We start from the raw sequence: 25,734 nt of genomic DNA, 5'->3' as shown, positions 1-25,734 counted from the left end.
TTAAAAAATGTCATAAAAAAGGTGAAACGTCATTAAAAAAGTGAATTCTTTGAATATGAACATTACCCATTTTATTTTGATCTGAATATAGTTAATTTAGATCCACTTAAAAATATGAAAGTAAAAAGTAACAATACGCATCTTTTTATTTTGGACCAAAAAATTATTCATATTTATTATTTAAAAATAATAATTTGAGGTATACAGTAGTTTTATAACTTTGCACGATGATCTCAGTTACGGAATCCCCATGGGAGTTAATAGATAGGTGAAAGAGGAGGGGGTGCAAGAACTACCATTAGGTGGTGAAAATTTACTCCAATTGAAATACATGCTTTTCCATAGGGATTACATGCCCATTTTGGGGATTAATCACTTCACGGAAAAGAATAAGAGGGATGAGTAGCGATCGACCAACGTTTTGAGTAGTTATCATCGGTTTATCCGCTTGCTGAAATCACACTCCATAGCTGATTGGATGTTTGAATAACCACTCAACTCTTAAATAAAAGGAAAAAGAAAAATAAGTTACACGTCGCAATATTTTTAAAGGGCAAAATAAATCCTCTTAAAAATAACATTTATACAACTAAATAATATCAGTGTCCAATTAAATTTTAGTAGTTCCCGTGAGTTTAACTTAATTGATAGGAACATCATATATATTATACAGGAGTTCAGGTTTGAATTTCAAATACTCCACTTATTCATCTTTAAGATAAAATTTCTAGTCACTAAACTAATAAAATATTTTTTTTTTTCTAGAATAGTATATTAAACATAAAAAAAATCAAAAAGTAAAAAAGTAAGCAAAAATCAGAAACAGTGTTTTCAAGGCGTGGCCGAAGATTTTGTACAAGTGGCTATTCGTGGATTTCAAAAGACTTATTCAATTCAATTTAATTTAGATTTCAAATTTAGAATTAAATAATTGAATAGAAAAATCCAATTCAATCTTGCCAGATAATCAATAATTAATTAATTTAATTAAATAATTAATATGAATCTGAAAGGGCACATGGACGTGTTGCTAGGTTGGACCCCCTAACATTAGACGCGTAGATCATTTCTTTTTGTAACACGTGTACGGCTCTGGTGACGTTGGAATAATATAGCCAGCTCAAACTATACACCGTATATACGGAATACTCCGTATATGTATACGATTACTCCTACATACGACACGTGTATAATGACGTGGATATCCCCCTCGCGCTCCTTTCTTCTTCTTCTTCTTCTTCTTCACTTTTCTCTGTTTCAAAGCATTCTTTAGAGAGAGAAAGATACAAAGCTTTTTTCTTTCCCTCGTTTTTCTTAGAGAGAGAAAATGCATAATTCTACTACACCACTTTAATTACTTCTCCAAAAAATTCAACTTTTTTTTGTTGTTGAGAATACTTGGTGCAACAAACAACCTGCGAGGACTGTTTTTTTTTTATTCCTTGTTTGTTTTTTATTCTGTTAGGTATGTTTTTTTTTTAAAATTCTGTTACTTATTTAGTTGAAAGATTTAATTTTGAATGTTTTTTAATTTTGGGGTCTGAGGAAAATTCAATGTGTTCTAGTTTGAATTTTTGAAGTTTCATGATTGAGTGTTACTGAAAGAACACTTCAAATTATCTTGTTTAGTTTATTAATTTATTTTAAATTCTATATTTTGTAGCTAAACAGACAAAAGGGCTCTTCTGGATCTAAATTTGCATCAATTTAAGGTTTTGGATATGTTTTTGTGTTTTTCATGTGTTGTTGATTTTGATTTGCTTTAAATTAGTTTTTTTTAGCTGAATAGAAACTGGATCAGGGCTAATTCAGGAGTTTAATAACTTTTTCTTATCAATATATCTTGACGCATGTGAAATAGTGAAAGTGGAAAATTGACATGGAAGGGTATTTTTGTCATATAAATTTTGTAGAGCCTTGTTGGGGGTAGATTTGATTTGGTATGCCTCGTTGTCAATGTCTCTCTCTTTCTATCCGTCCTGTGGTTTGGGGAAAAGACTGAATTGACCCTCCACTAGTTGTGTGTCTTTGACTAACTCTATGATTTCACTATTTTTCTATATTCCTTTAATTGAATTATCTCTAGCTTACCAATAATATTCCAATCTTTCTTGAAAGGTATTTGTGACATAGTAAAACAAAATCATATGAGCTTTTCAAGTGTTAGTCTTCGTCTCATGAGTTTAGATCAGTTGGTTTCTCTGACGTGTAAATCTAATACTTAGTTTACTTACACTACTCACTCTACTGTGAATTTTTGAAGTTATATTCAGATTATAAATTTAGAGGGGTGCTAGATTATCTTCTTGAAGTTATGCTTGAGATAGAAAACAGGAAAAATTATCCATGCATGTTTTATCAAGGAGATTACAATCAATATACTTTTATGATGCTATTTCTATGTTAGCTTAATATGTTAGCTTAATATACTTTTGAAGTTATAATCAGGATTTTACTTTGCAAAATATGTTGTTTGTGGTTGAATACTTGAATATGTTTACTGTTTGTTGGAATCATGCGGTTGAGGTTTTTTTATTTTTATTTTTAAAGAATCGGCAAAGGATCTTTCTACAATATTTGACCAAAGTGTTTTTTTTTTCATTAGGTTAGGTGCTTGCAATGGGAACCAGTGAGGAAGAGAAATCTACCAAGACTGAAAAGCCTTCTTCACCTTTAACAGCGGTGAGCTCTACTGTTCTTTCGCGGTGTTGAGTGAATGCATTTGTAGAAAAACTTGAATTTTGATGTTTTTGTGTGCTTACCTTATGAACAGGATCAGACCAATAACCAGGCAAATATTCATGTCTATCCTGATTGGGCAGCCATGCAGGTTACTAAATTTTTCCTTCAAGTCCTTCAAGATCTGTTAATGATTGAAGTACTATTCATTCTAGTTTCTTGTTGCGAACGATGTTTACCTCTAATTAATAAGTATCAAACTGAAATTAGGCCTTGAATTGCTACCGAGTACTGATTTTGACTCCTAGTTGGGTAACATATTGCTTTGGCCCTTAATTGTTTTCTCGTTGAACAAAAAATGTTTATTTTGTGGTATGAGACTATGATATTTTATCTACTTGAAAATGGTTTGCTTAGGAACTTTACAAACATAAATGCCTATTAGAAACTGATTATGGTGATCTAAATTGTCTGCTATATCTTCAGGCATATTATGGGCCAAGAGTTGCCATGCCACCATACTACAATTCACCTGTGCCTTCTGGTCACACTCCTCACCCATATATGTGGGGGCCACCACAGGTAATAACCCAGACATCAATTCTTATGTTATATAATATAACCAATCTTTGTTTTATGTCTTGGTATATACCCTAGATGACACGAATCAACGACTAACTTTTGAACTTATTATTTCTTGCAGCCTATGATGCCACCTTATGGACATCCTTATGCAGCAATGTATCCACATGGAGGGGTTTATACTCACCCTGCAGTTCCTATTGTAAGCCTACTTTTAATTTATAGTTTGTAATTTTTGTTACTGGAACTTATGTTAATTGTGTGAACCACAATTGGTTCATATTTTACTGAAATTGATCGATACAGACAAAATTTGAAAATACATTGAGATGTGATTATGTCGTTTCTGTTAGCCCTTGGTGATTTTAGTCTTATTTTTATCTAGTTGCATCTCTTCTGTCACTAGCCTTTCCGTGCTTTGATAACCTCGACGCATCTTCAAACTCGCGATGAATTTTAAGCCTAAATGCACTATATCAGAGATTTTTTTGTCTCTTACCGTGAATGCTTTATTTTTCGTAAATTTCTGCACCATCTTATAAATCATGTTTGTGAAATATAGGGGACACATCCACATAGTCAAGGAATTTCATCTTCACCTGTTGTAAGTTTTAATTTTCTTTGAGATCAGTACTTACTCTAGTCTATAAATGCTATCAAATTATGAACGGTTGGAATTGGTGCAACAATGTAGACTGGAACTCCTTTAAGCATAGAGACACCTCCCAAATCATCTGGAAATACCGATCAGGGTTTGATGAAGAAATTGAAAGGGTTCGATGGCCTTGCAATGTCAATAGGCAATGGCCATGCTGAGAGTGCAGAGCCTGGAGCTGAAAGCAAGCTGTCACAGAGGTTCGTTGATCTGTTCTCTTTATATATGAAGTTCGCCAAAAACACACATACATTCTATTTATCATTCTTACATTCTCTCGGTGGAAGGAAACCAATACTCTTTATGCAATTGCTCTCTACTTCCTCTCGGTCTATAAGATTGGTCCATAAGTTGATTATTGAAATAGTTTTGTTGTGGCTAACCAAGTAATTTTGTGATGATATGAACAGCGTGGATACTGACGGTTCAAGTGATGGAAGTGACAGCAACACTTCAGGGGTGAGGACTTGCTTGCAATGCAATTCTTATTCTGAACTATGTTGACTATATGCAATTGTTCACCTGCAGTATATTTTTATTTCAAATTTCAAATGATTTTACAAAATTGAACCATTAAATTATGATATTTGCCCATTTTATACTCAGGCTAATCAAACAAGAAGGAAAAGAAGCCGTGAGGGAACACCAACCACTGGTATGACTCTGTTCTTCACCAAGTGTTATATCTTGATGAACAATAGAGTTGTCCTTGGATCACAATTATATTTGTGTTATCATCATCACTGCACACATGATGCCAATGATTATATTGAGTAGCATTTTGATAATTTGAACGATATCCAATCATTGTTGCTCAGTAAGGGGTATTGCTCAAGTTTTTAACTTTGCAATCAGATTCAGACAGTAGTAGACTCTAAGGAGGGGCTTTTACCTTTATTTCCGACTTGATACAGCATAGATATTGGCGTCTGATACTGGAATTTATACTGATTAGATGTTATATATCCTAAATATGTTATCAAAATAATCAGTGGTGATGGTTACATTTTTCTTTACTGTTTAAGCAGATGATGGAGAAGGCAAAACTCATACACAAGGTAGTCAAGCTTCCAAAGAAATTGCAACTTCTAATAAGATGATGGCAGTTGGACCGGTAGTTTCTTCAGCGATGACCACTGCACTGGAGCTGAAAAATCCTTCCAGTGTTAAATCTAAAACAAATCCAACAAGTGCCCCACAACCTTCTGCTGTGTTGCCTCCAGAGGCTTGGATGCAGGTATGATCAGCATATAATTCCTCATAACAGCTCAAATCATCATATATAGTGCATTTGAGACGCATCCTAAACACAATATAATGGTTATGCATATCCTCATCCTCTTACTGACAAAATATTTCCTGTTGGTACGTTTGGATGTGTAGAATGAGCGTGAACTGAAACGTGAGAGGAGGAAACAATCAAATCGTGAATCTGCTAGGAGGTCAAGACTAAGAAAGCAGGTATAGTATAAATAATCTATTGCTTCTTTAGTTGCCTCTCATAATCATAAATTAATCAGGCTCTTCCCTTGTCATACACTTGGTAAAGATTATTCTCAAAATAAGCTTGAGACTATTGCTCATATATGCTCATTTCAGGCTGAGGCCGAAGAACTGGCACGAAAAGTTGAATCCTTGAATGCTGAGAGTGCGTCACTTAAATCAGAAATAAATCGACTTGCTGAGAGTTCTGAAAAACTGAGGATGGAAAATGCTGCATTGAAGGTACTGTTCACATAACATTTCTTCTCCATGTTATGCATTTCGTTGTGTTATTCTGTGATGCTGAGTACTTCATTGTTTCTGACTCAGGAAAAATTCAAAATTGCTCAACTAGGACAACCAAAAGAGATTATTTTAAGCAGCATTGACAGCCAGAGGATTACACCTGTAAGTACAGAAAACTTATTATCAAGAGTTAATAACAATTCAGGTTCTAATGATAGAGCCATGGAGGATGAGAATAGTTATTGTGACAACAAACCAAACTCTGGTGCAAAGCTGCATCAACTACTAGATACAAGTCCTAGAGCTGATGCTGTAGCTGCTGGTTGATACAAAAAACCATAGTCATGTAATTTTGGCATATTACAAACCCAAAATTACTGCTAACAGTTTTCTGAGAGATGGATCAGCTGAATTTTAGTATCTAAATCCATCAAAACCAGAACTAATTAATTGCTCATGATCATCAGTTACTTTACTTAGGACAAAGAAGTCTTTATTCTATTTAGATTTGACAAATATGGATGACTACTAAAGTTTGTATAATGAAGAGAACTAGAGATTTTTAGTTTAGAGAAGGATGTTGAACTGTTACATAATATGGTGTGTATTAATGTCTTCATGATTGGTGTGCACCTTATAATGGTGTCTAATAAAGGTATTATGGCTTTTTCATTGACTGGCTTGTAATTTTCATTGTTTGGCTTTTTTGGTCCTTTTTCATTGTTTGACTTTTTTGGTCTCATATATAAGTAAGTATTCGTTTTTCAGGTTTATTGAATAACTGATGCATCTGGTTTATAATATGGACTAGATACATCAATTATTTAATAAATCTGAAAAACAAATGATTACTTATATATGAGATCGGAGAAAGTACACTTGATTTTTTTTTAGTTACACAATCATATTTAATTTCGAAAGTACACTTGAATTGCATATTTGCATGAGTGTATTTATGTAAAAAGTTAATTGAATAATAAATCTTATGCTATAAATTATACACAGAAGTTAAAATACATTTTGCAGACAAGCTTATTTTTCATCAAAAACACTCAAGTTTTGAAATCAAATTTTATATTTTGGAAATTTGGAATGCCCTAGGTACTTTCTATATCAACAGTCAACAGAGAAACGAAAGTTATTGGTACTGTACGGTGCATTGCATCTGCTGCCTGCATGTGAATCTTCATTCCTACTTTCATAGTACAAATATTCCACCTTGTCTCCATTGCATTCCATATGCCATATGCTTTCTAAATATAATTGTTTGATAAACATTTAGTATAATATATTTTTAGTTTTTTACTATAACATACATTCTCTTTGAATAAAAATAACAAAAATAAAAAAAGTGATTGTAATACTATATTTGTTGACAATTTGCATTGTTTTTGCAATAAGTTTATCTTTTAAGTGAGAGTATTAGTTACATTGAAGTATTTATTATGAAGTGTAGAAAAATATGAGTATATTGATTTTTTTTGACAAAAATAATAGGAGAATATTATTGATCATATGAGTATATTAGAATAATATGAGTATATTGATAAACATGATTAACATGGTTAAAAATTTACAAATGATCTTATAAAAAGAGATAATTTTTTTAAGAGAATATTCAAAGACGAAGGTAAGTAATAGCAAATCTTTTCTTTTTTGTGGTAAGTAATAGCAAATCTTGTGCACAGTAAATGTTTAGTTTTATTTAAGAGAAAATAGGATATTATACTTTCATTAAATAGTAATTGTGTGTATCAGGTTAAATTACTCCGCTAATTTCACTTTTTTTTTTTTTTATATAAGCAAAGTTTATTATAAGGGAGTACAAGGGGTACTCAAACCCTTACAACAAAGATTAGGTACTTTGAATACAAGACATTGGATCTAAGCACCAACTAGAAAAAGGACAACAAGAATTACGACCAAATCTACTATTAAACCACAACCACGAGAAAAGTTTAATAGAATCCAATACCGTTGAAATATCTGGAATTTCGCCCTTAAAAATGACCTTGTTACGCAACTTCCATAAATTCCAAGTAGTTGCCAACCATACCAAGTAACGAACACGTCCTTTATCTTTCACTTTAAACAACTCGCCAAATAACAAAAAGTGAGCAATAGCTTCATTATCCAGCGATGTCACAAATCCTAACCATTTAAGCACCTTGCACCCCACCACTTTGCTGAAATAGCAGGAAAAGATGTGCTCCATCCTCCTGATGCCGAAAGCACAGCACACATGATAACTCAAACGGATTAGATAAAATACCTCTACGATGTAAAGCAGTTCTTGTAGGCAATCTATTAAGCAAAAGCCTCCAACCAAATACATTGATTTTGGACGGCACATCAAATTTCCAAAGCCTAGAAAGCGCTTCAGCCACATTGTTTTCCAACGTCAAAGCCTGTCTTGATGATAATAAAAAAGAATAGCAAGACTTAACAGAAAACCTGCCGTTAGTATCCGGTAACCATCTCCAACGATCTGGTTCAGCTTCTGAACAAAAAAATCCAGCAAGTAATCCTTGTAATGCAAGTACCTGCTGCTGCTCTGCAACATCCAGCGGCCCTTTCCACTTCCCTCGAAAAACAGAACCTGCATCCTCTCTTTCCAATCGTTCACTAACCAAGGCATTTTTATTGACCTCCTTAGCATACAAATCAGAGAATAAAGAACTAAAGGACTGTGGACCAAACCATTTAAAGTTCCAGAACTCGATATTATTACCGTTACCAACCCGGCAACTAATATTGGACGAAAACCAGCAGTCACTTAAATCACTCCCCCTATTTATAATATCTCTCCACCAAAGCGATGAAGGAATACGGCCTTTCGTAACATGAGGAAGCATCACAGAAGATGATAACATCCCATATCGAAAACGAAGCAATTCAGTCCAAATTGCATCCGCTAATTTCACTTTAATTATATGATGTAGAGTAATAGTTAATTTTTATTTAATTTTATAACATTAATTTACCAATTCAAAAAACGCATGAGGGTGAATGAGTGTAGTTTTAAAAAGATTAAAATTGGTATTTTTGATTGTACCAAAAAAAATAAAAATATTAGTGACCACATGTCGAATATCGGTGAGGTAGGCTGAATAACCAGAGTGTTTATCCACCGGAGTAGATCCATACTTGTATTTATAAGATTTTTCTTTTCAAATCCACTTGAGTTGGTGCATTGGTATTGACTTGAGACCTGAGAGTGTGCTCCTCTTGAGGTCCGAGGTTCGATTCTCTATGACGCCAATTTGGGTGAGCTAATTTAGCTTCTTCAAAAAAAAAAGATTTTTCTTTTTCATTTTTAAAACTAGTCATATAAGTAAATTTGTAAATTGAATAAAAGTAAATTTTTATAATTAATTTTTACTGATCGTTAGATAATTACTCAATTTTTCAAAGAGTAATGTCTCATGCACCTTTGTTTAATTTAAGGTCCTATTTATTTAAATTTTGGTAGATTACATAAGTCTATCCAACTTCCAAACGAGTATTAGTAATTCAAATAACGGGTCGCCATCAATAAAACATATACTAGTTCTCACGCAAAAAAATTCCCAAAGTACCATATTTTTAGTCTATCTTTACAATAATTACAACAATGTATATTAAAAAGTGAGGAGTGGTAAGAAATGCAGTCTTTTTTTTTTCTCACTATTAGTTTAATCTTGTTTGGAGGTCAGTTTTGACATCAAATGATTTCAATCTCCTCCCGATCGGAGTTGCGGGGATCGAACAGTAATCCTCCCAACTAAGTTTCGCGCCAATCACTACTAAACCCATTAACGATTGGTTTGTAAACTCTTTAAATAAGTTATTACAATTTCGATCAATAACTTTTACGTTTGAAAAAATTTGATTAGAAAGATAGAATTCAGTGCATATAGTCGACCAATAGATATTATTGGTCATTACTAACTAACGATATAAATTTCATATATTATTATTATATATAAAAAAAGGTGACATTTCACTCAAAGAAAGTGATAAATAATTGTAAAAAAAAGTGGCAAGTGTTTCCCATCATTAGAGAAAAGTAGAAAGAAGAGAGACAATTTTAAAGATAAGTCCAAAATTTCACTAACAAATCCATTTTCCACAACTCATTTTTAAAAAAGCAAAAACCTCAACAAATACGCATGTCCTTAAAATAGTGTGATGTTGATAGCTATGTACCATTAAAATTCAAAATTAATTTTGATTTCATTTTCATCTTCCTCTCCAAGATTCTTCATCAACACAACTTGTGACTATTTATTCTGAATTCACACCAACCATCTCTTTCATGTTATGTTTATCATCGATGATTTAAATCGATTGTACATCAATTAATTAATAGTATTAATTATATATAGATCAAAATGAAATGGACAACTGAAATTATACAACATCATTCTCTCACTGGAGAGAATCGAGTATTCTCGACCGATGTTTTCTCTTCCCATCCCCGTGAATCTTTTATCTCCCTGAATTTCCAATTTAGTCATTGGAAAAACTTCGGTTCGTAGAAACTGAAGTTTTTTTTTGCCTTGAAAATTTTTCAATTTCTAAAAATCGAAATTTACTAGTAAAAATTCAGTTTATACGAACTGAATTTTTCTGTAAGAGCAAAATTGAAATATTGCGGGGTATAAATTATTCACAGGAGGTGGGAAGTGAAAACATCTTCTCAACCACCATGGGCGGTTTTTAAGACCAACAAGAATGAGCAATTGCCCCGGCTCTAGCCCGAATATATTAATATTTGTGGGAATTAATTTAGAATTTAATTTATATGCACCGTCGGTGTAAAGTTATTTTACACATGTGTCCAATAGTATACTGACACATTATGTATGATATTTAAAAACACATGATGTGTCACATTCATTAAATGATGTGGCAACACATTATTAGATGTATGTGTAAAATATCTTTACACTGACAATGCACAACAATTAAACTCAATAATTTAAGTCAAAAATGACATTTTTATGGGTTAATTTATGAAAAAAAATTAATTTTTATTTTTGGAACTGTTTATGAATTATATCACAAGTAAAATTTTATTCAACGGTCTATAATAATTCTGCCTCCGTCACATAACACTCCAAACTAGGAAGATACGGTACCTTTCAACCTTTGAAACAGTGGTTCATAAGTGTAGCTTAAATGATGCTCCTCCGGACATAAATAATAATATAAGAAAAAAATACTTTAAATTTTGGTCACTATTATAAGCAAAAGTTAATTACTTTTAAACTAATTAATCAACTATTCACAATATATCCTTATTTAATTCTATTTTATTTACGCATTTATTTCACTTTTACATTTTTCAAAACAATTTAATTTATATGCACTGTCGGTGTAAAGTTATTTTGCACATGCGTTCAATAATATACCGACACATCATGTATGGTAATTAAAAACACATGATGTGTCACATTCATTAAATGACGTGGCAACGCGTCATTGGATGTATGTGTAAACAAAATTTACACCGACAGTGCACAACCATTAAACTCATTTCTTAAACACTGCCTAAACAGTTTTTTTTTTTGCTTATATTTGTGTCCGGAGGGAGTAGCTACCAGAGACATCATTAAAGTGACCAGAATTTAAACCCTGGATTCCACTTTTTTTCTACATTTAAATTTGTGAGTCTATCCACTAAAACTACTTAAAATAAAACCTTTGGAACAGTGTATATTATTTTACTTTTATTTTTTCAAATAAATTCTTAACTCACTTGGTGTTGGTCTAGTAGTGTTGGCTTGAATCCTTGAAGTATGTTTTTCTTAAGGTCTCAGGTTCGATTCCTCTTGGTGCTAATTTCGGTGGACTAAGTCCATACAGAGCAAAAAAAAACTCTAGCTTTAAATGGGACATCGCAAGTGAGTGGTAGATTGATCCCCTGAATTAGTCGGTACTAACGCCGGATACCAAGTTTTTTTAAAAAAATTCAAATTATTTACATGATTAATGATTAAATAACGTTCGACTATTTTCTCTCGAAAAAACGTTAGACTATTTGTCGGTTTGTACACGTGTTTATACTTTGTACGTATTTCTCGTATATTCACGTCCTAATCCTTAAGATTAGATCCCAACATAATAAAATACTAACAACTTACGATACCAATTTATATACAAATCAATGTTTATCCCATTTTCCCATGATATTGCCACCTACTACATGTTGCTGTAATTTTTTATTTTGTTTTTCCAATCTTGGTTTGGTTGAAAGTTTTAATCTTTTCATGATTCATTTGCAAGTTTAGTGTTTGAATCAATGCTTCTAAGAAAAGGGTACCTTTCAACTTTATAGTTCTTTGTTTCTAATGCATCTCTGCACTTTTTGTTTTTGTTCTTTCTCTCTCACCCCTTTGGTTTTGTTGCAGTTCTTTTGAATAGGTATTGTTTCTTGTCATTGGATGCTTGAATTTCTGAACTCATTTGACAGCAATCATGCATTATAATTCAAGACCTTGTGTCAATTTGTGGTTTCTATTAGAATTAATGATTCAAGATTGCTAACGTAAGTGCTTCATAAATAGGAGTTTCATTTGTTGCAATTAATGTCTTGTCTTGAGTTTAAGTTACATTTTCTTAATGGAACTGTTATTATTATTTTGGATATATTGTTGATGAAATTTATTTTTACTGTTGTTTATGTGTCTTGGTTTTATACATTGTGTAAAAATTGTTGATTTTTTCTAAATTCCTTTAGTATAGAGAATTGTCTTTTTCTGCTGTAAATCTGACAAGTTTCAAGGGACATGTTTTGGTGTGTGCCAGGTTGATTGATATTCAATTGCCAAATGTTCAAATTTGATGTTTATGTTTTTGTCTTTCATAGCTTTAATGAAATTTTCACTTACATTCATAGTTCATGTTTTGTTAAAATTGATTTTGGGCGCACTAGATCTGAATCATACCAGTGAGGATAGATTAGACGAGTAATTGGATATTAAGGTTTTGCTTTTGATTGACAAAGCTAATTCAGTTGTTTGTTTCACCGTAGGCATCCGCATGTAACGAATTCATTAAGTGTATTCAATTTTGCTTGGAGAGTAGAGAAGTATAGGAGCTAAATTATTTCAGATGGGACATTCTGCAGCTGTGTGGGACTTTAGAGCAGCAACTGAAATTACAAAGGACCAGAATGGAATTGGTCAAGTTGTACTTCGGACTCCACAAGGCGCTTCAGCACAGGTGAGAAGAACTTGTTGATTGGTGTATTCCCATCGGTTTTAACATTTGATGAAATCAATCATATAACTTTAAATATGAATATAATTTAATGTGGTATTAGGATTAACTGTCCTTTCTTGAAATTAGATAAGCTTACAGGGAGCACAGGTCACTTCATGGCGCAAGGAGCACGGGGAAGAACTTTTATTCACAAGTAGCAAGGTGCGTGTGCCTTTTGATTAAAATGATTTTACATTTTCAGATTGTATATGGATTTGTTTGGTGTGAAATATAGAATTTTAACCAATTTTACTTTGTAAAAAAGCAATCAGTCATATACTTTCTCTTGTTTGTAATTGATTGTAGACAATTTCGAAGGCGCTGAAAGCAACACGGGGAGGAATTCCTATTTGTTTTCCACAAGTATGTATATTCAGTTTGAATATTAGTCTCAAATCTCAGTAAATTTTAACACGCAAAACTCATCTTAGACCTAAATTTGTATATAATAGTTTGGAAACTGTGGATCGATGGAGCTGCATGGATTTGCAAAAAATAAAATATGGGCAATTGATGAGAATCCTCCTCCACTGCCTGCAAATGATTCCAATGGGAAATCCTTTGTAGACCTGCTACTCAAATCATCATCTGAAGAAGAAAAGAAATGGTGGCCACATAGGTATTGATGTGCTTCTTTCCTACCACTTTTCTCTATGTGTTGGAAGCAAATTTCAAATCACAATAAGCTAACAATTACCTAATTGTACTAGTTTTGAGTTCCGCCTTCGAGTGTCTCTTACAACAGGCGGAGACCTAAATCTGATATCACGAGTCAGGAATATCAATGGCAAGCCATTTAGTTTCTCATTCGCATACCACACACACTTTTTGGTTTCTGACATTAGGTATGGATAATGCTTTCTTGTACTTGACAATCATTTCCTTTTTTGACGACAGAAAATGATGTCCAACCATCTTTTTCTTGTATTTCAAATTATTGACTGTTGGATTATTTAGCTCATATTAACAATTATGTATAGTGAGATAAGGATTGAAGGTCTTGAGACACTTGATTACCTGGACAACCTTTTTCAAAAAGAACGATTTACAGAACAAGGAGATGCGATAACATTTGAATCCGAGGTAAATCTTGAGGGTTATATTTATTATCTTTACAACATCTACATATTTATAGCTCTGCGACACAAGTCAAGCTTTTTTTTTTTGCTTTCCTTTTCGGCCCGCGTTCCTAGCCTGTGAATAATGAGGTTTTCAAAATTGATCCTTTGTTCCGAGCAGGTGGATCGTGTTTATCTTAGCTCTCCAAATATAATTGCAGTTATCGATCATGAGAAGAAACAAACATATATTATAAAAAAGGAAGGTCTCCCTGATATTGGTAAAAGTTCACAACTCATATCATATGACAAACGAAGATGGACATTGTGATTTCTTTGATATTAGTGACATATTTGTTTCTACTTGAATTGCAGCTGTGTGGAATCCGTGGGAGAAGAAATCGAAATCAATGGTGGACCTTGGCGATGAGGAGTACAAACAGATGCTTTGTGTAGATGCGGCGGTTACAGAGAAACCTGTGAACTTGAAGCCTGGAGAGGAATGGACAGGGCGGCTTCAACTCTCGGTTGTGCCATCAAGTTTTTGTAGTGACCGTCTCGGTCTCGACAGAAGTGGTCTTTGAGAGGTTGGAATTGTAAAAATTTAATTTTATCTGAGTTTTATGTTGATGTTGCATTAAATTACTTGTAGTGATGTTTTGTAGGAGTATCAGGTTTTCTGTCGTGTTCTTTTCATGTTACAAAAAAAAATACTACTTGGAGTTCTAGAATGCAAGGAAGAAACAAAAGTAATAAACTTATGAGCAATATCAATATTATTCTATCATAAAACATTATACACTTTATATGAGCACAAAAGAATAGACTGAGAGGTTTCTGCACATTAAATCAAAATGGTTTATTTAATAGAAAGGGATAATTCCTAAAAATGAACGAAACAACTACAATAAAAGCTCAATTTCCAGGAAAAAAGGAATTACTCTATTAGTCAAAAAAAGAAAAAGAAAAAAGGAATAACTTTAAACCATTTAGACAACTAAACCAAATAAGTACCTTCTCAAATAGATCCGTGTTCTCAAATTCTAACACTGTACAAACAATGTGCCTTTGAACTGCAAAAAGAACATTAATCAGGATAAAACAAAAATGTTGTCTGATTAATGTTCATTTTGATTTAATGTGCAGAAACTTCTCAGTCTATACTTTTTGTTGGATGAGGAATCAAATCTCATCGAGGCTGCTGATTTAACATTTTCCCACAAACTAAAGAATCTTCTGGACGCTAATAATTGCTTCAAAGAGGAAAGAGGCAGAGCTTTCAGTGTTCGTCATTATGCAGAGGAGGTTATTTTCTGACCACTATTTAAGAAATTCTGGAATTTAGTTGTTGCAAACATAGTTAAAAGACAATTTTTTTTAGTAAAAACAAGAAACATGTTCAAAATAATAAGTTCATATGTTGTATACAAACCTCAATAATGCAAGTCATAAATTAAAATAAAAAATAGTTATCGACTATAAAGTCGAAAAGAAAATGTGTCTGACTACAGAAATTTCTAGAAATTTTTTTGGATTAACAATTTGATTGTGATTCATGTCCAAACTGCAAAGTAGACTCACAAAAAGATTTGAAAATATTGAGTTCAATTTTGTTTTGAATTGAAACATGACTTGCATGTATCGTAAGACATTGATAATCATAGTCACTAAAAGCAAAAGGGATAATGTTTTATGATAGAACTCCTAACTCCTTAAAGGAATCAAATCAAAGGCTATATTTGAAAATACACTAAACTCAATATGTAGAAGAACATTGGGATGTTCATACATATATGATCTTAAGTGCATGACTCACCATGTCAAAAGTATTAACTTAATTTATGAAGCCGTGACTCAAAATCAGAATAGTAACAACACACACCAAAAAAAAAAAAGAGAATAAAATGTGTGTATTAACCATGTACACTCACCATTACATAAAGTTATACAAAAGTGGAGAAGCTCGTAGGATGGTTAAAATCCCCAAAATATCAAACTTTGAATCTTCTATAGTCTTCAAAGATTAGAAAAGGATGAACTCAGGTTTATTTCCATCCTGAAGTTGCCAGATACAACATAGCATCCTGCAACCTTGAGATGACATAAGGATGAACTCACTATCTTTGGCATTGATGATATGAATTCATAGGAAATTAAGTGAAGCTCTTCAAGCCATCGACAATTAGATAACAGACTTTCAACGAACATTTCATCCACTAAATTGAAAGAAATCTCAAATTTTTAAAAGGAATATAGTCACAGTTGGCGGGATGGGAAACAAGACAATGTTCGAGATGCATATGCTTTAGAGTTGAAGCATCAGTCTCCGAAAATAAGTCAACGGTAAACTTGTATGGTTTGTATGGAGTAGCATAAGTTTGGCGAAGAGGAGTATAAACAAATGCTTTGTGTAGATGCGGCAGTTATAGAGAAACCTGTGTGAACTTGAAGCCTGGAGAGGAATGGACAGGGCGGCTTCAACTATCGGTTGTGCCATAAGTTTTTGTAGTGATCGTCTCGGTCTCGACGGAAATGGTCTTTGAGAGGATAGAGTTGTACAAAATTTAATTTTATCCAAGTTTTATGTTGATGTTGCATTAAGTTACTTGTTTTGTAGTAATGTTTTGTAGGAATATTAGGTTTTCTGTCGTGTTCTTTTCATGTTACAAACAAATACTACTTGGAGTTCTAGAATGAAAGGAAGAAACTAAAGTAGTGAAATGCAATTGCAATGATTACAAGTAATAAAATTAAGAGTAATATCAATATTAATATTGTTCTATCATATAACATAACATGAGAGACGTTGTACACTTTATATGAGAACAAGTTTTTCTCGTCCAACTATATTTTTACTTTGAAGTTTTTCACTAATCATTTGACGTCTATTTTGAAACCATATAGGATCAAAATTCCAATCGAATGAGTCATGTTCTCTCCAGGGACGGATCTAGACCTAAATTATCAGTGGGGCTAAAAAATTTAGGCGCTACTAATTTTTTTATTCATTCTAATAATTCAGTTAAACAACAAACAATATATGAGATTACTACTAATGTGTGTGTGTATATATATATACACGTATATCCAAAAATATACATTTAATCGGGTCCACCTATGTGCCACATCATTTTTCCGTCTAAAAAACAAACACAGGGACTAAATTAGGTAACGGCGGGTGTGAACTATAGGGATTTAAAAAATATTTTTTTGAAATATAGTGACTTTTTGGTTACAATGGAGCCAGAGCCCAGAGATGATCGAACCTAGAACCTCCTGTATACTACCCAAACCCTTCACCATTAGACCAAATCTAGTGACTTTTTTGAAATATAGTGACTAGTATTAAAAAGCGAGCAAAATGTAAGAACCAAAAACAAATTTAACCTTTAATTTTAAGATGAACATATTTTACGAGGACTAAAATAAAACATCACGGACTAAAAACAAAACGTTATATATTTATAAGGAATAAAACCAAAAAAATATTTTCATCAAGTCTAAAACAAGGAATTTTTAATAATAAAAAAGATAAACATGAGAGAAACAATGTTTTGTATAAATAAAATAACTACAAATCTACAATAGTGAGATAAAAAAAAAAAAGGAAACAAAAAAATTAAGTTAAAAGTGAGTTATATGGTCCATCAGTTGTAACCAAAAAGAGATTAAAAATGTAACAAAAATGAAATGGGACATCGGGTTAATGTATGTAATAGAGCCCAACTATTATTTTCCTTCTGTCTTTCTTCTTCAACCTAGCAAAAACAGCGCAGAACATAACAACAACCAGAGAAAAGTTGTCACATGGAGGATAATATATATATAAAAAAAATTAGGGAAAATTCTGGTGTGGCTATAGCCACACTATGTCTCTATGTGCATCCGTCCCTGGTTCTCTCCAATAGGGACTCAAAACTATTTGCTCCAGTTTGTGGGCATATTTTAGAACATTCATAACAAACTCAATTTCATACCAATTGCCAACACAACCTCCTACTTCAATAATTTTGACCTCATCATTAGAGCATATATCAATATCCTTGACAACTTCCTGATTTTCAAAAGATCGAACTCTGAATGTTCTACGGTATACAAGGGCATGCATAAGATGATGTTCAATTGCTTAAGATGTTTGAATGACTGAGTTATTTTTAGAGAAGTAGGGACCTAAACAAGAAAATATAAAATCATTAAATAAATAGCATTCAAAAGACAAAGAAATTGAAACAATTTAGTGTTCTAACACTTTTTGACTAACCCATGAATTGATTTCCACTCTCATAATCTCTAGTTTAGGAAGAGTTGCAAAGAATGCATATTGATTAGGATCATCATAATAAATAATCATGCAATAAATGCTCTTCAACGAAGGGGTATTAATGTTCAAGGTATCCAACCTATATCCATTGAATGAACGGTACTCTAATGAAGTGAGTTTAAGGCAATCTAGTGAACTCAGGTTTATATGCTTATGGGAGTTGCCAGGTACATAGCATGCATCAATTTTGAGATGACATAAGGATGAACTCACTATTTTTGGCATTGATGATGTGAACTCACAAGAAACTAAGTGAAGCTCTTCCAACCATCTACAATTAGATAACAAACTTTCAATGAAAATTTCATCCACTTTTGAAAGGTGAAGGGAAAGAGATCTCAAATTTTTGAAAGGAATGTAGTCACATTTGGTGGGATGGCAAACAAGACAACGTTTGAGACACAAATGCTTTAGAGTTGAAGCATTAGTCTCCGAAAATAAGTCAAAGGCAAATTTGTATTTCTTGTCTGGTAACAAGAGTAGATTAATTCTTTAAACTCCCCTTGCAATTGCAAAACTAATCCATTGGTCGATAATATTATTGTGTGTACCATTTAAGTAAAAACTAGCAAAGAAAGAATCTATCTTTGTGCCTTGAAAATTCTTGAGAAATTGATCTACTCGTTTTACAAATTCATCCGAATTGATACTCAGTTTGACGTGTCCCGTCGGAGAACTACTAAGATGATGTATAGGTTTTAATATTTCTTCCTGGCTTCTTCCAAGCACATTGAGGAAATCAAAGTGAAGATCTCTCCTTAGAGACCAAACATTGCACCACCGTTTAGACAGTACACTTGTTTTCAACAAATCTTTAATGGACAACATCGTAAGGATATAAGACAGGATGTCGTCAGACAATTCACTAATGCGATCATCCATTTTAGAAAAGAGTCACAATAATGCACCTGAGAAAATATATAGGTAAAGTTTAATATAAGCAAAGTGAAGAAGAAGAAATTTATAATCTTAGTGAAAATCGTTGGTTGTAAACCAATTTTAGTACTAGTAATTAAAAAAAGATCTAGTGTGGTGGTTTTGGAGACCGGTTTGTATAAAAGTGATTCCAATATTCAACAAATAATTGATATACTCCATGCAGTGAATAAAAGCTGATTATAGTAGTAATAGTAGTACACTATTGCTAGGTAAGATTTAATCAAAATGAAATTACGCGACAATCTAACCAATCCTTATACTCTTAGGGTTTTGATGAGAACTAACTTTAACTCACCGAAGAAGAAGAAGAAGAAGCTGTGGAATTGGAATGAAAGAGTCGACAACATTAGCGGAACTCGGCCAATGATGTTTGCAGCGTCACCCAATGATCATCTTATTACTTTCGTCTTTTTTTATAAGCTCCTATTGATATCATTAAATAGGGTTACGTTTGACGGTAAAACAAAAATAGGGTTACTTGTAAAAAAATAAATAAATAATGCTACGGTCACACGCTTTGACACACTCTGATAAAATTTTGAAACATTTGATTGAAAATGTATGGTGATAATTTATTTTTTTGATAAACAATGTTAGTGGTTAGTATTACAATGTTATGTTAATTTTTTTCAGAACTTGAACCTTGAACCTCCTACTCCTTAACAAGTTGAGCTACTCATCCCACCCATGTATGGTGATAATTGATTGATTACATCAAGTGTTCGGTGTGATTGAAAAAATAATAGCAGCAAATATATATCAAATAAAAAATAACAGCATGTAATACATCGGAAAAAATGCTGCAAACCGATTAAAGTATCCAATTAGTTTGGTTCGGTTTCACTTTTGAAAAACATCGAAAACCGAACCAATTGAGAATTCATTGATTCACACATTGGATTCACCAAAAACCGATCCAAACCGGTCCAATTACACTCCATACGTGTCGTGCACATGATATTTTTTTTAAAAAAAAAAAATTATTTAAGACCATATGAGCAAAACAAGATGAAAAGTTAAGATCTTATAAAGTAATGAAATATGAAATCCCATTCAATTCCAAACAAACGGGACCACATGTCATCCCATTCTATCAAACCAAATGAAATTTAAACTATTTCATTCCACCACGTTCCATCCATTCAAAGAAAACTTAACTTTTCTACGTAAGACTCCACATCCCTTTCTATTCCCACCATACGTATATAGTGTTTGTTACTCTCCACATGACTTTGAAATATGAAAGCACATGTGAGAGTTACTTAACTTAATTAACACCATTGAATGCTAAGTGTCAGGAACGATCACTCCATAAAATGTTAATAATTCTAAAACAAAAAAATTCATGATTGATGAGCAGAAAACTCTAAATAACAAGCATTACTCTTCTTTGAATGAGGGCTATCTGAGAACTCAAACTCAACTCGACAAATTCAGAGCACCTCACACATTCTTCTCAAAGTTGAAATTTTGGGATCAGGGATTTTGTGATCAGGTCTTGGACAAAGTTAATGATTACAAATAATAAAATTATGAGCAATATCGATATTAATATTGTTCTATCATTATACACTTTATATGAGCACAAGTTTTTCTCTTCCAACTACATTTTCATTTCGAAGGTTTTCACTAATCTTTTGACGTCCATTTTGAAACCACACAGGATCAGACTTCCAATCCAAATCCGATGAGTGGCATTCTCTCCAATAGGGACTCAAAACTATTCGCTCAAGTTTGTGGGCATATCGCAGAACATTCATAACAAACTCAATTTCATACCAATTGCCAACACAACCTTCCAGTTCAATAACTTTGACATTGTCATGAGAGCATATATCAACATCCTTGACAACTTTCTGATTTTCAACTATCATTGGACATGTGATCTAAAAAAACAAATAGTAGTTAAATCCGAGACAAACTTATACCAATGAGCAAATCAAAATATATAAGAAAAAACTTGGAAATAAATAAAGTATAAAGTACTTCGAATGAATGTACACAAAAAACTTGGAAATAAAGTGGAGATTTTGATTATAGATTTCCATATTATGAATAGATAAGATCTACTATTGATATTGACTATTGATAATATAGAGATCAATGGTCAAAATCTCGGCATTATTTTCTCAAATTGTTTTCCAATAGAGAGAATTTCGATCCAAGAACTCAGTAACTCCTTAAAGGTATAAAATCAAAGGCTATATTTGGAAATAAACTCAATACATACATAAAAGAACATTAGGATGTTCAAACATGAAACATATATGATCTTAAGTGCATGACTCACTAGGTCAAAAATATTAACTTAATTTATGAAGCCATGACTCAAAATTTGAACAGTTACTGTTGAGTATGGTTCATATATGCATCAGGAAGAGGCTGGGGGCGGCCCGGAGCTGAGCTAGCGGAGCGAAGCTCCGGCCGCCCCCTGCCCATATGGGCTTTGACCAGATGTTTTGGGGGGCGCTAGGGGGGTGCGGGGGGCGATAGCCCCCCGCGGTATGGTGCAGGGGTATTTACGTCATTCTATTGATATTATATATACCGCTTGTAACACTGAAACCCTAATTCATTCTTTCATCTAATAGAAACGAGCTGTAGCGAATTCTGCAGCCGGAGACGTACCTAAGGGGAACTCCGTTATCAAACTTCTTGTGTTCTTATTGTTTGCAATTTCGTTATTATTACCTTCTGTTACTATTTGTGCACAACAATTGGTATCAGAGCCTAGGTTCGGCTTGGTGGGGGAGCAGGAGAGGATCCTGGTTTGGATCAACTATAGTATGTGGGGGAACTCACACTTGGGGGAGAATGTTGGGTTTCAAGTGTGAGTGTTTAAGTCCCACATCGACTATGTGTGGGAATAATGTTGGATTTATAAGAGAGGTGACCCATTAACCTAACACCTTAAGGTTTTGGGTTGGGATGTGGCGTCTCCCTCTCTTGTGTGGTCCTGGAGCATTGACCCATTGTTTCTCCCGAGCTCCCCCGAACTCCCCAACATCCACCTTTCTTTCTCCTGACTGGCCATAGCCTCTCGAAATGTGGAAGGATCTCCAGAACTAGTAAGAAGTGCATATGCTGCCAAGTCTTCGTACCCATATCTTTCTGGTGGCTTAACGGAGCGTCGTTCTCTATCACGGACAAGCTGATAATCATTTTCTCCAGCTAAATCTTCAGTTGCTCCACCTAAAACTTCAGTGTCATTATTAGTTGTTGTAGTTTCAGGTGGTTGTTGATGTACCTGTGGTATGTTATTGGTTGGTGTCGGCTCAATTTCTACCTGAATGGCTTCTTTGTTAGGACTTCCTCCTACTGATTCTGTCACTTCTGGTTGTTTCAACATAAATTGCTCATCAAAAACAACATCTCGACTCAGAACCATCTTCTTTGAAACCGGATCCCATAACTTAAACCCCTTCACACCTTTAGAGTAACCGACGAAGACACACTTCTTCGACTTTGGATCAAGTTTGGATCGATCTTCACTGGATATATGCACAAAAGCTGGACACCCAAAAATCCTTAAATTGTTAAGATCAATGGGTTTACCTGTCCATACCTCCTCTGCGACTTTCCCCTCTAAAGAAGCCCGTGGTGACCTGTTAATAAGATAGCACGCCATGTTAATTGCCTCTGCCCAGAAACCTTTTGAGAGTCCTGCATTCAACCGTAGACATCTTGCCCTTTCAGTTAAAGACCTGTTCATCCTTTCTGCAACACCATTCTGCTGCGGTGTCTTGCGAACTGAAAAATGCCTCTGAATACCATGTTGCTCACAAAATTTCTGAAACTGTGAATCGGTGTACTCTGTCCCATTATCTGACCGTAGATACTTGATTTTTCTGCCTGTCTGATTCTCTACCTCAGCCTTCCACAATTTGAACTTTGAAAAGACTTCAGATTTGTGCTTCATGAAATAAACCCAAAGCTTGCGAGAAAAATCATCAGTAAAAGTGACAAAGTACCTTGACCCTCCCATGGATGCTTCTCTAGTTGGTCCCCACACGTCAGAATGTACATAATCAAGAATCCCTTCTGTTTTGTGTTTCCCAGGTTTGAACCGAACACGACACTGTTTCCCAAGAACACAATATTTGCATAAATCCATTTTGCAGCTACGAACACCCTTCAACAGACTCCTCTTATGAAGTTCTATCATCCCACGTTCACTGAGATGACCCAAACGCAGATGCCAGAGTTTTGTTGCATCATTATCAGACTCAACCGACGCAACATCACCTACAACAGTATGCCCCAACAGCTTGTAGATGTTACCTGCAGTCCTCTTTGCTCTCATCACTGTCAATGCACCCTTGCTAACCTTCAAGATATCCCTATCTCCATCAGACCTGTATGAGTAACCATGTGCCTGTAGAGTACCTAAGGAGATCAAGTTCTTTCTCAATTCTGGAATATATCGAACATCATTCAGTGTCCGCACACCACCATCATCCATAGCAATTTTAATCTGCCCTATTCCAGTGATAGCACAAGCTTTATCATCACCCAAATAAACAAAACCAAAACTGCCTGACCTGAATGTAGTGAACCACTCCCGATTCGGCGTCATATGATAGGAGCAACCAGAATCAAGAATCCACGCATCTGTGCACTTGCTAGATGAAACACAAAGTAAGTCTCCCTCACTGCCAGAGTCATCAGTTTGAACTATATTGGCTGAAGTTGATGCCCCTTTCTGTCTGTTTGGACAATCCCTCTTCCAATGGCCAATCTGTTTGCAACCGTAGCACTCTGCTGTTTTCCTGTTCTTAGATTTATTCCTCTTCTTTGCAGGACCTGTGTTACCCTTGCTTCGTCCACGATCTGAACCGCCCTTCACATACAAACCGTCGCCTTGACTACCGCCCTCTGTGTTATGCCTCCTTTGATTATGAGACAACAGTGCAGAACTAATCGAAGCGAGAGTAATAGACTCTTTACCGTAAGTAAGGGTAGTCACCAAGTGGTCGTATGACTCTGGTAACGAGCACAACAGTATGATTGCCTTGTCTTCATCGTCCATCTGAACCCCAAGCCTCGTCAGATCGGTGAGAATGTTTTGGAAGACGTTGACGTGTTGTTGCAAATTTGATCCTTCCTCCATCTTGAGACTGTACAACCGTTTTTTTCGCGTACAACTTGTTCATAAGCGATTTCTCCATGTACTGACTCTCCAATTTATCCCAAACTTCCTTCGGAGTTGTTAGATCAAGGATATGATGCATGACCTCGTCTGAAACGCACAAGCGTATCAAACCCGCAGCCTTCTCCTTCATCTCTGTCCAGTCGGTGTCGTCCATGTCTGCCGGCTTCGTCTCGCGCAACGCCTTCTGTAGACTCTGTTGCGCCAACAGATCCTTAACCCTTCTCTGCCATAATCCGAAATTGCCCGTCCCGTCGAACCTTGCCACTTCGAATTTCGCAGGATTAAGCGTCATCACTGATACCAATTGTTGTTTTTGATGAGCAATTTATGTTGAAACAACCAGAAGTGACAGAATCAGTAGGAGGAAGTCCTAACAAAGAAGCCATTCAGGTAGAAATTGAGCCGACACCAACCAATAACATACCACAGGTACATCAACAACCACCTGAAACTACAACAACTAATAATGACACTGAAGTTTTAGGTGGAGCAACTGAAGATTTAGCTGGAGAAAATGATTATCAGCTTGTCCGTGATAGAGAACGACGCTCCGTTAAGCCACCAGAAAGATATGGGTACGAAGACTTGGCAGCATATGCACTTCTTACTAGTTCTGGAGATCCTTCCACATTTCGAGAGGCTATGGCCAGTCAGGAGAAAGAAAGGTGGATGGGTGCTATGATGGAAGAAATGGAGTCGTTACAGAAAAATCAGACATGGGAGCTTGTTCAGCTTCCTAAGGGCAAGAGGGCTATCGGTTGCAAGTGGGTGTACAAGAGAAAACCAGCAGTAACAGAAAAAGAAGGGGAAAAGTTCAAGGCTCGTCTTGTAGCAAAGGGGTACTCACAGCAGAAAGGGATTGATTATGATGAGATTTTCTCTCCGGTCGTTAGACATACTTCTATCAGGGCAGTGTTAGCCTTGGTAGCCAGCCGAGACATGCATTTAGAACAGATGGATGTGAAGACAGCATTCCTTCATGGTAATCTAGATGAGCAAATTTACATGGAGCAGCCAGAGGGTTTCAGTGACACTGGAAAAGGCCGACTAGTTTGTAAATTGAAGAGGTCTCTATATGGTCTAAAGCAATCTCCCAGGCAGTGGTACAAGCGGTTTGATTCCTACATGCTTCAGATTGGCTACAAGCGGTGTGAGTATGACTGTTGTGTCTATGTCAGGAGCCTTGATGATGGCTCTTTTATTTTTCTGTTACTTTATGTTGATGATATGTTAATTGCTGCTAACCATTTACATGATGTAAATGAACTGAAAATTTTGTTGGGTAAAGAGTTTGACATGAAAGACTTAGGTGCTGCTAAGAGGATTCTTGGGATGGAAATTCACAGGGACAAGGGAGCTAGAAAATTGTGGC

At 34.5% G+C, this 25,734-nt stretch overlaps 2 protein-coding genes and 1 pseudogene across 10 annotated transcripts; 2 read left to right on the top strand and 1 right to left on the bottom strand.

Annotated features, from left to right (window-relative positions):
- Positions 1–1,190: 1,190 nt before the first annotated feature.
- Positions 1,191–6,320, top strand: LOC123889600 (common plant regulatory factor 1). Of its 5 annotated transcripts, XM_045939009.1 has the most exons (14): positions 1,200–1,465; positions 1,664–1,712; positions 2,606–2,682; positions 2,774–2,830; positions 3,166–3,261; positions 3,383–3,463; positions 3,824–3,865; positions 3,956–4,116; positions 4,327–4,375; positions 4,523–4,571; positions 4,945–5,153; positions 5,300–5,377; positions 5,516–5,641; positions 5,729–6,320. In XM_045939009.1, the coding sequence occupies exons 3-14, from the start codon at positions 2,620–2,622 to the stop codon at positions 5,969–5,971; spliced, it is 1,254 nt and encodes a 417-aa protein (XP_045794965.1). In that variant the 5' UTR covers positions 1,200–1,465; positions 1,664–1,712; positions 2,606–2,619; the 3' UTR covers positions 5,972–6,320. The 5 variants fall into 5 exon arrangements, with proteins under 5 accessions (XP_045794964.1, XP_045794965.1, XP_045794966.1 ...); XM_045939008.1 differs by lacking the exon at positions 1,664–1,712 and having other exon boundaries at positions 1,191–1,465; XM_045939010.1 differs by lacking the exons at positions 1,200–1,465; positions 1,664–1,712 and adding an exon at positions 1,962–2,118.
- A 5,426-nt stretch (positions 6,321–11,746) lies between these two features.
- On the top strand, positions 11,747–15,850 carry LOC123889598 (putative glucose-6-phosphate 1-epimerase). Of its 5 annotated transcripts, none has more exons than XM_045939004.1 (11): positions 11,776–11,947; positions 12,040–12,176; positions 12,663–12,853; positions 12,980–13,054; positions 13,199–13,255; positions 13,345–13,511; positions 13,603–13,737; positions 13,873–13,975; positions 14,132–14,231; positions 14,326–14,537; positions 15,097–15,850. In XM_045939004.1, the coding sequence occupies exons 3-10, from the start codon at positions 12,743–12,745 to the stop codon at positions 14,532–14,534; spliced, it is 957 nt and encodes a 318-aa protein (XP_045794960.1). In that variant the 5' UTR covers positions 11,776–11,947; positions 12,040–12,176; positions 12,663–12,742; the 3' UTR covers positions 14,535–14,537; positions 15,097–15,850. The 5 variants fall into 5 exon arrangements, with proteins under 5 accessions (XP_045794963.1, XP_045794960.1, XP_045794959.1 ...); XM_045939003.1 differs by lacking the exon at positions 15,097–15,850 and adding an exon at positions 14,616–14,742; XM_045939006.1 differs by lacking the exon at positions 15,097–15,850 and adding an exon at positions 14,616–14,742 and having other exon boundaries at positions 11,797–11,947; positions 12,040–12,052.
- Positions 15,851–17,946: 2,096 nt separating this feature from the next.
- Positions 17,947–19,153, bottom strand: LOC123888980 (annotated as a pseudogene).
- Between the last annotated feature and the right edge of the window lie 6,581 nt (positions 19,154–25,734).

Source organism: Trifolium pratense, linkage group LG6, assembly GCF_020283565.1.
Source record: "Trifolium pratense cultivar HEN17-A07 linkage group LG6, ARS_RC_1.1, whole genome shotgun sequence".
Lineage (NCBI taxonomy): Eukaryota > Viridiplantae > Streptophyta > Magnoliopsida > Fabales > Fabaceae > Trifolium > Trifolium pratense.
The sequence above is the reverse complement of the archived record's forward strand: the minus strand, read 5'-3'. Positions and strand labels throughout refer to the sequence as shown.